General features: G+C 35.8%; 1 protein-coding gene across 1 annotated transcript; it reads right to left on the bottom strand.

The window, feature by feature from the left end:
* LOC109222880 (gamma aminobutyrate transaminase 2) lies at positions 4,838-10,991 on the bottom strand. Its single transcript, XM_019387177.1, has 17 exons — positions 10,814-10,991; positions 10,574-10,655; positions 10,418-10,490; positions 10,095-10,192; positions 9,908-10,000; positions 9,467-9,540; positions 9,297-9,335; positions 8,966-9,054; positions 8,377-8,453; positions 8,027-8,101; positions 7,255-7,386; positions 6,691-6,778; positions 6,522-6,600; positions 6,145-6,235; positions 5,973-6,051; positions 5,738-5,853; positions 4,838-5,199 (listed from the first exon to the last, which is right to left on the bottom strand). Exons 1-17 carry the CDS (start codon positions 10,831-10,833, stop codon positions 5,104-5,106), a joined length of 1,401 nt encoding a protein of 466 aa, XP_019242722.1. The 5' UTR covers positions 10,834-10,991; the 3' UTR covers positions 4,838-5,103.

Genomic DNA, 14,153 nt, shown 5'->3' on the forward strand with positions numbered 1-14,153 from the left:
TTTTTTGACCCTAAAACACAAAAAATGAGGAACGGTCATGACGTAGCATTAAGTATCATTCATTAGGCCGTTTTCAATGGGCCCGCAAAATTTTAGGCAATTCGGAGCCAGTCTCCTGAGTTCATGCCGATGGCGTAGACTATAGCATACGAAAAATCGAAAATCATCCTGAATTCCTGTTTATTGCCCTTAAACGTCAAAAAATAAGAAATGATCATCGAGAAGCGATGAGTATTGTTCACTCGGCCATTTCTGATGGGGCCGTAAAATTTTAGGCAACTCAGTCGGATGCAAGAATTCATGCAGATGATGTGGATAGCACACGAAAATTCTGAAATCATGCTGAATTCCTGTTTTATTGCCTTAAAACACCAAAAAACGAGGAACGGTCATGGCGAAGTTATGACTATTATTCATTAGATCACTTCTTATTGGCGCGCAAAAATTTTAGGCAATTCGTAGCTAGTCGCCCGATTTCATGTGGATGGCATGGACTATAGCAAACGAAAATTTGAAAATCATGCTGAATTCCTGTTTTATGGCCTTAAAACGTCAAAAAACAAGGAATGATTATGAGGAAGCGATGAGTATTGTTCATTAGGCCGTTTCTGATGGGCCCACAAGATTTTAGGCGATTCAGAGTCAGTCGCCAGAGTTCATGCAGATGGCTTGGACAACACGAAAAGTCATAAATCGTGTTGAATTCTCGTTTTATGACCCTAAAATGCCAAAAATAAGGAATGGTCATGGAGAAACGATAACTATCTTTAATTAGATCATTTATGATGGGCCCGCAAAATAATAGGCAATTCAGAGTCGGTCTCTGTAGTTAGGGGTTTTAATGGATATTTAAAAACCGACTAAACCGACCGAACCGTACCGTACTGAACCGATTTTTAGCTTTCTTTTAATAAAACCGTAGGTTTTTATATAAATCTATAACCGTACCGATAATTAGGGTAGGTTTTTAATTTTATGAAAATAAACAGAAAAAATACCGAACCGTACCGAATAAAGTTACATGTGAAAAATATATTTATATATTAAGTTTAAAAATAATAAAGCATTAAATTTTCTGTGGGACTTGGAATTATGAAAACAGTTACAAGCCAAGAAGTAACTAAAACTCAATATTCTAATTCCCATACATATTATGTTACTCCTATTGAAACTAACTTATTTCCAGCATATTCACTAGCAAGACACAACGTATTATAGCGATTATGAGTAGCAAACTACAATGTATCGAATACGTTTCCTTTCGTATGATTTAAATATATCTTTTAGAATATTTAATCTTCTATAAACATTATTCTTGAATCTCAACTTGGTTAATATCTTTTCACTCATGTGATTTATATTTTTTTTGTCTTTACTTAGTTTCTATTATGCTGCTGTAGAATAGTTGATGGATCTATAATCTGGCAATATTTCATTTTCTTAATTCATCACCCTTTAAACAATAAAAATTTTTAGAGAGTATTGCTAAGTCCTATAAAAGTACATATATTATTGCATTCTACTTCTATTAATGATTTTTACATGTTATTTAAAAAATATCAAAAACTAACCGAACTGTACCGATACCGAAGAGAAACCGACATAATTAGGATGATTTCGAAAAGTGTAATTTTGGTTATACATAATAGAATAATCGAAAAATTGGTATGGTACAAATTTTATAAAATAACCGACCGTACCGAACCATTGACACCCCTAGCCGTAGTTCATGCAGATGGCGTTCACCATAGCAAATGAAAAATTTGAAATCGTGCTGAATTCCCGTTTTATGGTCCTAAAACTCCAAAAAATGAGGAATGGCCATGGCGAAACGATGACTAATCTTTATTAGGTTCAAAATTTTAGGCAATTCGGAGCCGCTCACCCGAGTTCGTGGACCAGCACACAAAAAATCGAAAATCGTGTTGAATTCCTGTTTCATAGTCCTAAAACTCTAAAAAATGAGGAACGGTCATGTCGAAGCGTTTACTATTCTTCATTAGGTCGTATCTGATGGGCCCGCAAAAGTTTAGATGATTTGGAGTCGGTCGCCCGAGTTTAGCTAGATAGCGTGCACTATAGCACACGAAAAATTGGAAATCGTGTTGAATTCTTGTTTTATGGCCCTAAAATTATTCATTAGGTCGTTTCTAATGGGCCCGTAAAATTTTAGGTGATTCGTAGCCGGTCACCATAATTCATGCAGATGGCGTAGACTATACCACACGAAAATTTGGAAATCGTCCTGAATTCCTCTTTTATGGACCTAAAACACCCAAAACTGAGGAACGGTCATGGCGAAGTGATGACTATTCTTTATTAGGTCATTTTTATGGGCGCGTAAAATTTTAGGCGTTTCGGAGCCGGTTGCCCGAGTTCATGAAGAAGGCGTGGGCGATAGCACAAGAAAATTCAGAAATCATCCCGAATTCCTGTTTTAAGGCCCTAAAATGCCAAAAAAACTAGGAACGGTCATGGAGAAGCGATGACTACTCTTCATTAGTTCGTTTATGATGGGCTTCAAAAATTTTAGACGATTTGGAACCGGTCGCCCGAGTTCATGAAAATGGCGTGGACCATAGCACACGAAAAATTGGAAATTGTACTAAATTCCTATTTTATGGCCCTAAAATGTCAAAAAAGGAGGAATGGTCATAGCGAAACAATGATTATTCTTCATTAGTTCGTTTCTGATGCGCCCGCAAAATTTTAGGTGATTCGGAGTTGGTCGCCCGAGTTTAGCCAGATAGCGTGCACCATAGCACACGAAAAATCGTGCTGAATTCCTGTTTTATGGCCTTAAATTATTCATTAGGTCGTTTTTTATGGGCCCGCAAAATTTTAAGCGGCTCGGAACCGGTCGCCCGAGTTCATGCAGGAGGCGTGGGGATACACATGAAAATTCGAAAATCGTCCCGAATTTATGTTACAAGGCCCTAAAACGCCAAAAAATCGAGGAACGGTCATGGTGAAGCGATGACTACTCTTCATTAGATCGTTTTTGATGGGCCTGCAGAATTTTAAACGATTCGGAACCGGTTGCCCGAGTTCATGCAAATGGCATGGATCATAGGACACGAAAATTTGGAAATTATGCTGAATTCCTGTTTTATGTCCCTAAAATGCTAAAAAACGAGGAATGATCATAGCGAAGCGATGACTATTCTTCATTAGTTCGTTTCTGATGGGCCCGCAAAATTTAAGGTGAATCGGAGCCGATCGCCCGAGCTCAGGCAGATGGCGTGGATTATTGCACACGAAAATTCGAAAATCGTCCCGAATTCATGTTTTATGGACCTAAAAAGCCAAAAAAAAGTTTAAGCTTTGTATACTGATCATGTATAAATTTTTACTTCATTAGTGTCCCGATCCAAAACCCATAGGACGTGATCGGCGCACCTGATCCAAGATTTGCTAAGCACCAGATAACTCACAAACAGCTAATCCGATGCATGTATAGTTAAAATGGAAAGTAGACACAGAGTAAGAACATATAACTTCCAGTAGGATTAATGTCAGCCTACCTCCTATAGCTGAACAGGAATAAGATACAAATGAATGGAATTGCATACAAATGAACTAGCAAATAAATAGCAGAGTTCAATTTTATTCCAAAAGTAAAAAGTGTCACATACATTGGTAGAGGAAGTACATATTCATTTGTTGCTTTGTGATTTTCCCATGTCGCGAAGAAAGTGAGTGTAGGAAACTGAGCATTGACACATGAGCTTCATAAGATAGTGCAATATTGTTCAATGACCCTTTTAAAATATGTCCTGTTATATGCCATCAAATGAGTAGGTGTATTTGTAAAGGGCAGCCTGATACACGAAGCATCTTGCATTCACACAGGGTCCGTGGAAGGGCCGCACCCCAAAAAGTGTGATGTAGGCAGCCTACCCTGATACAAGCATCAGTGACTAATTCCACGGCTCGAACTCGTGAACTATAGGTCACACAGAAACAACTTTACCGTTGCTTGAAAGCTCCCCGAACTGGTGCATTTGTACCTCCACATATTCCCACAAATGACACAAAGCAAACATTGAAAAATAAAGATTGCAGCTTATTTTTCGCGTTAATCAGCTACCAATGCATTAACATATATATGATAGTAAAGGCATAAAAATTGAAACCTACACAGCTGCAACAATCACTCCAGACTTTAGTTGCAAGTGTTCATTGCAACACAGGCATCTAGATGCAGAGGCGGATCCAGGATTTAAACTTTATAGGTTCTGATTCGCAATTCTACCAGATCTCATCTAATTTAATGGGTTCAAAATTTATACATATTTAATGATTTTTGGACAAAATACAGGGTATGAGCAAAAGCTATGGGTTTAGTTGAACCCATAGTTTCTACGCTAGATACGCCTCTGTCTAGTTGGACCATAGACGTCGACTTTTGGAGAATATATCATTCTTGGGAAGCTTCAAGTAACCTGTACATGAAAAAAGATACTTTGAAGGGAATGCTATTATGCCAAATTTCAGCACCAGTGAGTGTAGAATTCCGATTTTGCTTGAGTGTATTCAAATCCAGGCTGATTTACAGGTATAGAAACTATCTGGATCAGCAGTCCAAATTGGAGCTAATGATGCTTTCGGCTACTGGACTTTCGCTATCTAGGGTTGCTGCACTAGGGCCGCTTCGCCTTGCAGCATGACACTTGCTTTGCTCTCCCACAACCCCGTTTCTCACGTTTTAGGCTGCTCCGATTTCGCTTGCCTCTTTTGATCAACATCATTGGAATCAATTGAACAGATTCCTTCAATAGAAAATTTGGAGTTCGAAGCTGCAACCAACATTATTACTAGAAAAGAGGAGAGCAACTTGAAAATGGAAAACTTTCTGACTTAATTTAGCAAAGCTTAAGCAGTTTAAAGCACAGAGTTTCTAACAAGTTGATAGAGTAAAACAAGTCTAACTATGATAAATCCTCCGAATAAATATAGAGGATTCATATAACGGATCCCAGCTTGTTTCGGATTCTGGTCTAGTTAATATTTTGATCTAAATTAGACATCTAAGAGTAGCTAACAGAGTCTGATTAATTAGACTTGAAATTTTTTTGTTCCTCTTTTCTTCTTCTGCTGTTTTCAAGCTTTTGCCACCAGCATTTCCTTTTTTTGGGACTTCAGTTCTTCCACTCTCTTTTCGGTATCCTTCAGTGCTTTCCCATATATGCTTATCAACTGCAAAAACGAGAACGGTTTTTTCAGTTTTGCCTGAAACAGTTTGTAATCTGATAAACATTGATAACCAAAAGAGTCCAAGGAAATCAACATTCAAATGATCACAAAAAATGAGACCTTTAGTAGCGAATAATTAAAGTCGCCACATAGGTGAAAAAACGAGTCACTGAGAATATTCCAGTTGCTGAGACTTCCCGTGGCGACTCCTAAAATTCGCCATGAAAACCCTTACTTTTGTGACTACTAAGGGAGTCGCTAGGAAAAGTCACCGTTACTCCAACAACAACAACAACAACGACGACGACGACGACAAACCCAGTGAAATCACACAAGTGGGGTCTGGGGAGGGTGGTGTTTACGCAGATCATACTCCTACTTTATGAAGGCAGAGAGGTTTGTATACGGTAGACCCTCAGCTCAAGAACCAGGAAAAGTCACCGTTGAAAAGCCTTATTTGTTGTAGTGAATATAAATGTGATTCTTAAAATAACTGTAACATATGCAAAGCGACAGTGTCAAACATTTCACATGAACTTACCTCATCAAGTTCTTCCAGATTCAAAGTAAATGGAGGAGCCATATTTATGTAATCGCCAGCACAACTTACCAACATCCCGTACTTCTCACACTGTGCTCCAAAATATGGACCAACACCTGAGCAAATCATGAACAATTTAATAGGCAGCGAGTCGTTCAGATGAGACCCCGAAAACCAGGTTAGGAGTACAAAACGCAATGGACCTTCTCAGATAAGAGGAATTTAAGAAACATACCCCATTCAGGAGGAAAGGGATCATTAGGAGATTTGTTATCTACAAACTCAGTAGAAAGTACCAAACCAGTTCCCCTTATCTGAAAAAAATAAATATATTTGAATAAAATAAACAATTAATAGGTAATTAAGACGTCGTAATTAGCTACTTCTACCATGATAATTACTATTACCTCCCCAATTATGGGACTGTCAGAAAATGCTTTCAGACCTTCTTGGAACTTTGGTGATATTTTGTTCACTAGCTCAACAATATTTCTTTCCCTGAAAAATAATTTTGAATCTTTTTCAGCGCTTAAGCGGTAGGAAAGTTCAATTTATATATATATCGTAATTTGATTCAATACGGAGTTTAATAATAAAAGAAAAATATCGAAACTTGTGATCTTAAAGATAAGCAGAGCAGGTATTTTGTTAATTATTTGATTATCAAGCCAAATGCCGGGTCACTCAATCATATTAGCAACAACAAGCAGTGATTATTGAAAGTAAATTAGATGGGGAATTTTTTTAAAAAACAGAATTTCAGTGAGAAAAAAAGGTTGCATACTTGTAGATCTTCAGTGCTTCCAAGGCAACCGCACACGCGACTGGGTGCCCAGAATAAGTAAATCCATGGCAAAAAACGCCTGGATTCAAAAAATAAAAATTGAAGAAGTTATGAACAATTTGGTTAACAAAAAGGATTTTATATCCTATTGAACTGATATTATGCTCACCCATTTTATTGCTTTCAGAATGTATAACATCAGAAACTTCAGGACTTACAAGGACAGCACCAATTGGCATATATCCAGATGAAAGTGCCTGAAATAACATTTAAAGGGAGACATATCCAAAATCCAGATATAAGTTTAACTTTATACATCAATAATGTACAAGATGATCACTGACGGAGTTAGAAATTTATACAAGGAGATTCGAAAGTAACAATTCTTTAACCCTCTTTTTCTATGATATTACTGGCCGAGGCGTAAGTCTCACGAAACTAAGCCCCACACATAAGCCCAGAGGCGTTTTACGAGTGCTCTGCCCAGGCTAGCCCCGGGCGAGTCCCAATCCTGCCTTTTAAAAAGAGATATACATAACCAAAATATTTGCTTATGTCCTATTTTTACACTGTATAATTTTTTATCAGAGGGCATTCAATGGGTAAAATTGTATAGTAACCCTAATTGTTACATAAAAATGCATTAGACAACCTTCAATAACGGCTTAAAATATATTGATATTACTGTATATTTTCATAATTTGCATAGATTGGATAAAGTTAAAAAATCTACCTTTGCTACAGAGACGAGATCAGGTTTAATGTTGTACTTTTCACAGCCGAACATTGTCCCGAGCCTTCCAAATCCACATATGACCTCATCCGCAATGAAAAGAATGTCATACTTCTTGACTACAGCTTGGATCTGAAAATCAGTAGGATGAAGTATTGTTTCAGCAATTTGTAAGTATAAACACTAGGACAGTATATTCATTATTTACTTTTCCTATCCCGTATATAGATTATATAATGATTAGATGTAATTATACACATATTATACATATACATTATATATTTGCCGACTATTATATAATGATTAGATATAATTATACACATATTATACATATATATTATATATCTGCCGACTATTTTTACTTTAAGCGATTGATCGGGCTATTTAAATTAATTCTTCAATTCAAAACAAGACAAGAAACACTTGGCCCAAACTCATTCTTCTACTCTATTTTATTTATTAAATGACTAAGAAAGAAATAAGAATATCCAGCTAAATTCAGAAAAGTTTTGATTAAAAAAATAATCTCAAAACAAAAATCAAATTCTAATTTAAAATGCAAATATTTTTGTATTTTCTATTTTGATCCACAAACTAAAATTAAACTAAACCCAAAATAAATAAGAAAGTTCTAAAATCACTTGAAAAATTAGGGAGGGTCAATAGTTAGATGTTTGTTCACTATTCAAAAATCTCGTTAATACAAATTAAAAAGCTTGTAATCTTTTGTAGTATATGTTTTCTCTCTATAAAAATGAAAAACAAATCTGACCTTCTCAAAATAGGTTGCTGGAGGTGGAATGACACCTCCTCCCCCCATGACTGGTTCAGCAATGAAAGCAGCTACCTAAGTTAACACGAAAATTAATCACAGTCAGTTCACTATCTATATATAGTAAATATTTACCGGCATCCAATGTTTTTATTAACTCAAATTAATTTATCATGATGAAGTAGTCTAATGATCCAGTAAGAATATATATTGATTAATAATAATTGAGCGAGAGAACCTCTGTATATGAATAATATACATTATTCGTATATTGATTTGGTGTAAACAATCATTGCCGTTAAATTTGTAAAGGAAACACAATATAAGTGATAAAAGTAGGTGGAAGTTACTGTTTCAGGCCCCTCTTTAAGTATAAGATTTTCCAAATTATTTGCCAACCTTGTCGAGAACTCCTCTTCCGTCTCACCTGACATGCAACATGTTAGTGGGTACTTCTAGTAACTTACAACATAATCAGAGGCGGATTCAGGGTTTGTAATTGGCGGGGCACTACTATCAAATAAAAATTTAAGCAAATGCTGGAGTGAAAATCGAACCATGGCAGAACACTAAAAATCAAGATGCGCCCCATGTCGACCAATAAACCTGCCTAAGCTTTAAGTCTTAGGATGCCAATCAAAACATATACATGTTATTTAAGATATATATACATATATTTTTTCAGAAGTTACCGGGTGTCAGTGACCCCCTTACCCAAAGGGTAGGTCACCTTTGACCATAAAAGATCAGCAGAGATTGACTCAAGATTGAACTTTGTGGGTTCTAGATCATAGAATAATGATCTCATGTGTTAATAACTGAGTTTTGGATTTAATTATAGTACAATTTTAGTTAATTTCTTAACACATGGATTTGGACCAAAATTATTGGTTTTCCCAAAAGATTAGGGTACAATAAGAAATAAGGATAAATAAATACCTGGCAAATGATAACGCCAATAATGAGGGCAGTCAGTATGCAAAACAAATGAAGCTGGCAAATCGAACTTGTGATGTAGTGCAGGAATACTGCAAAAGAAAATATTAGTTAGTATAAATAATACTTGAAATAAATACTACCTTTCTTCCATTTTATACAAGGTTTTTTCTTTTTAAATTTTCATATTTGAAAATTCTTTTAGTTTTAATTTTTTAAATTTATCTTTAATAAAAACTCTTAATTAAAGCCATAGAAATATCGTAACTTAACTTCTTTTTTAATTAAAGTCGAATCAAATACCTTCATATAAAATAAAATAGAAGTATATTACCCAGAGAGGCTGGCGGAAATGAAAGTGGTCCCGTGGTATCTGTTTGAAAGTGACATGCATGAAGATTATTATGTAAGTCAAACGAAAAAAAATATAGAACACAAAAAAGAAAAAAAGAAAAAGAAAAAAAGAAAAAAAAAAAAAGAGCATGGATTGAGGAATCAGAGTACGCTTTTGCTTGAGCAATAAATTTCTTCTTCTTTGGCCTCCCAAGTGCATTGTTGTAATACCAAACTAGCTTCACCTACAGATTGACATGATGTAAGGGTCAAAGATTATTTAATATCCTTGAAAATCTTTACACAAAACGTCCTTGAGTTTTATAGATTGTGCAATTGAAGAGGAGCCTTAGAGCAACGATCGAGTTGTTTCTGTGTGACCTATAGATCACGGGTTTACACTGATGTGTGTATCAGGGTAGGCTACCTACATCACACTCTGGTGGGGTGCGACCCTTCCTTGGAATACTTTGTACACTAGGCTGCCCTTATTTTGTGCAGTTGAAGTTAAGCGTCACTATCATATATCTCGCCACCCTAAGATGGCTTTTATATAATAATAATAATAATAATAATAATAATAATAATAATAATAATAATAATAATGTCAACCTGAGTGTCATTGGCTTCTGATCCACTATTTGTGAAAAAAACTTTAGCCATTTTATTTGCAGTAAACAAATCTATGAGCTCCTTTGCAAGATCCTGTAATTTGAAAAGTAAAATTAGCCTGTAATCTAAGTAAAACATAATAGCCAAATCTGGACATCAATTGCTGAACTGAGAGTTTGACATATACCAAAGAAGGCTTTGTTGTACGATTCCAAAAAGAATGGTAAAATGGCAATGTGTTGAGTTGTTTATTTGCAGCTTCAACAAGACGAGGCTCATTTCCCCCTACAATAATTAAGTAAATAAAAGCACTCTCATACCAGCTTAAACTTTTAAATAAGATGATCACATATTTTAACGTGATATTAAAGCAGGATCCTGCTATCGAATTTCACCCTCATCTATTATCAAAAAAAATTCTCACGTGGATGCCTAAAGAAAAAAATCAAATCCATACGATAAAGGACGTACTGAAAATATAATTAAATAAATAAAAAGATTGTAACGTACCTAAGGGATTACACCACAAACCAGATAAAGTATCAAGGTACTTCTTCCCATTTATGTCATAAACATAGGAACCCTGTGCCAAATTAACACAAATATTGTTAAATTAACACAAAAAGTTTCTCAAGTAAATAACCAATAGAAAGATAGAAATCTAACCTCCGACTTTTCTATAATTAAAGGACCCATATCACTCTGCCACCCAGCAGTGAAGGGTGCTAACATATCATGTCCTCCAAATCTGCAAATGTAAATACATTCTGGTTACTCATTATAACTAAAATATATTTCTTTCGCTGAAGTAACTGAACTTTTTGTACTACAATAATAAGATGACTAAATCTTATCGTAAAACCACAAGACTAATTTTAACACATTAAAGTGATTGAAGAACTTTACCCATTAGCAATCTTGGCCATTCCTCCACGATTTCTTGGAAATTATAACTATATATAAAGAAACTATATCTGTCTCTGCTCTCTTCCTTTTTTCAAGCTAAGATTTATTTTAGCCAAAGTCTGGAGAAAGTTGAGGAGAACAAAAGAGAAAGATAAAGGCAAAGAAATAAAGAACGAGATAGAAAGGTTGACAATCGATATGTCCAAAGAAGGTAAAGATACATATATAAGAAAAAGTTGTGAGGGTCCATCTATGAGTTTAACTTATATTCACAAACAACATAAAGATTTTTACATTATTGTAACGATTCGACCGGTTGTTTTGAACATTTGCATTTCACTCGGTAGTTTGGGGCACGAGTAGCTCCGTATGATGTATTAGGACTTGTGTGCAAAATTTGAGTTCATTCCGAGTTGATTTGATATGTTTCGGCGCGAGTTTTGAAAGTCGAAAGTTCGAGTTCATTAAGTTTGATTTGAGACGCGTTTCGTCGTTTCAATGTTGTTATGCATGATTTGAGGCCTCGAGTTGGTCCTTGTTATGTTATGGGACGTGTTCGTATGTTCTTACGGGGTCCCGAGGGGCTCAGGTGAGTTTCGAATAAGTTTGGGTTGCGTTGCGCTCGTTTTTCTTATGTTTCGACGTCGTTTCTTCAAGCATAAATGGTACCACATTAAGCAAATGAGCTCTGATTTCTGTTTTGATTGAAGCACTAGATCTGTATCGTAATTATGGAGCCATACCAAAAAGAATCGTCGAATTTGGATATCGTATGAATTTATGGTCATTTTACTAAGAATTGGGTTGCCAGATTTTTTTTCCAGATTAATTATGAAATTACCACTGAATTCATATTAAAAAATCAGCATTATTTGCAAATATTGAAACCAATATATCTCCTTCATTATAAGATCAAATGGGGTGATTCAAAAGCCTAACTTGACTAAAATTTTACAATGAATCAATTGGAGGCATAAAAAGCGAGTTTCGGGATCGTTTGGCATGAGAAACGAGGTAGAATAGTCTGGCAGAAAAATATATAAAATATGGGTTTGTTCATTTGGTCATATTTTGAGTTGGGGAGCTCAGATTTAGGCGATTTTCATCATATGGATTGGGTTAAGTGTTCTCTACTCGGTTTTGGTTATATTTCATGAATCCATCTTCGTCTTTTTGATTTGACTGATGATCTCAAAGTAAAATTTGGGATTTTTGCCTAAAGTTTCATAAAGTGAATTTTATGTTTTGAACATCGATTCGGAGTCGGATTTGAGTGAAATTAGTATTATGGGACTCATAATTGAATGGGTTGTTGGATTTTATAATTTTATCCGAGTTCCGAGGTGCGGGGCCCGGGTTGGGCTTTTTGGCCGATTTTGGGCTTTTGATTAAAGATTCAACCTTTTTCAATTGGGATTAGTTCCTTTAGCATTGTTTGATGTATTTGAGTTGTTTTTGGTTAGTTTCGAGCCGTTCGGAGGTCGGGACGCGTGAGATGGCATTTTTGGAGCATCGCTTGGCTTGCTCGGTATTGGAATTGGCTTGTTCGAGGTAAGTAACGCTTCTAAACTTAGTGCTGAGGGTATGATACCCCGAATTACGTGCTATGTGATTGGTGTTCATGAGGTGACACACATGCTAGGTGACGGGCGTGTGGGCGTGCACCGTCTAAATTGTAACTCCGTTATTTCTATGATACTGTGTAGTTACCTGACCTTACCCGTAATCATGAAATCTCTACGTACTTGAGCTATTGAGCTGTGATCCATGTTAGACAACATGTCTAGGCTACATGCTTATCCTATTGGGACTCACTGAGGTCATTTCTGCTGTTGAGTTATCTGCTTTTATTGCTTTATATACTCAGTCACACACATTCATATGCATATCATATCTCAGTCTCTGTTGTTATTTATTGATACATCATATCACCATATTCAAGCTAGTTTCATGACATTGTGAGCCCGAGAGAGAGAGAGAGTCTAGAGAGATTGATGACTGAGTGAGGCCGAGGGCCTGATTGTGAGGATATTGATACTATAGCACGTGAGATGTCCGTGCGGATTCTGATACTGATACTTTAGCACGTGAGTTTTCCGTGCAGCGCGTGAGTTGTTCGTGTGAATTCTGATATTGATACTTTAGCACGTGAGTTGTCCGTGCGGATTATAGCGCTTGGTCTGTAGGAGCCCCTCCAGAGTCTGCACACCCCCAGTGAGCGCAGTCGACTATGTATGTGTATATATATATATATATATATATATATATATATATATATATATATATATATATATATATATATATATATATATATATCACACCCCCAGTGAGCGCAGTCGACTATGTATGGATCGGGTTGCACGCCGCAACGAGCCTTATGGCTATATGGATATGGATCGGGTTGCACACCACAACGAGCCTTATGGCTATATATATGTGGATCGGATTGCACGCCGCAACGAATATTGTACAGTGCTGAGTGATTGAGAGCGCTGAGTATTGAGCACGGTAAGAGAAAATGCGATACAGTGAGGTTGAGTACATAAATTCATCACCGAGAGGCATTGCATTTGACAAGCGTACTTTAAATACATGCATAGAGATGCATTTTCTTTCTGCTGCCCCGTTTTGGTGACATTCATGATTTTTACCTGTATCTTGACATGTAGGCATAGAGATGTACTTTCCTCATGCTATCTGAAAACGAAATATTTTACTGATGAATGGTTTTTGGGAAAAATTATAGTTTTCGAGCTATCTCATATTTTTCGACGATTTCGGTTAAGGATTTGGGTTTTCACTGATATTCTAGAAAAGCGGAATTATTTTCGAAAAAATTGTGAAAAAGTTAAGCATTTTATCTCTGAGTTACTTCCTTATTTATATGCTTTACGTGCTTATGAACTGTTATTGGCTACCGGTGTTGGACCCGACCTATGCTCCAGCTCGTCACTAATTTCAACCTAAGGTTAGGTTTGTTACTTACAAGTACATGGGGTCGGTTGTACTGATACTACACTTCTGCACATTGTTGATACCCAATTTTTCTCCATATATTTTCAATACATATATATACTTTCAAAATAGTACATATGCAGTTATTAGCATGCGTAAGCATTTTTATAATTTTTCTATAATTTTAAGAGCTCCAAAATCAATTTATTTCTTCTCTTTTATTTATAAAATATCCAATAATTATTCTTCAAATTACTTTTCTGATGATTTAGTCATCTAAATTCTTTATATATGCCAAATAGTATTTAAACATTTTCAGTGCATTTTTTGTAATTATATTTACATTTTTAGGCTAAATTGCAAATCTTTGCAATAATAGCCCTAC

Source organism: Nicotiana attenuata, chromosome 2, assembly GCF_001879085.1.
Source record: "Nicotiana attenuata strain UT chromosome 2, NIATTr2, whole genome shotgun sequence".
NCBI lineage: Eukaryota > Viridiplantae > Streptophyta > Magnoliopsida > Solanales > Solanaceae > Nicotiana > Nicotiana attenuata.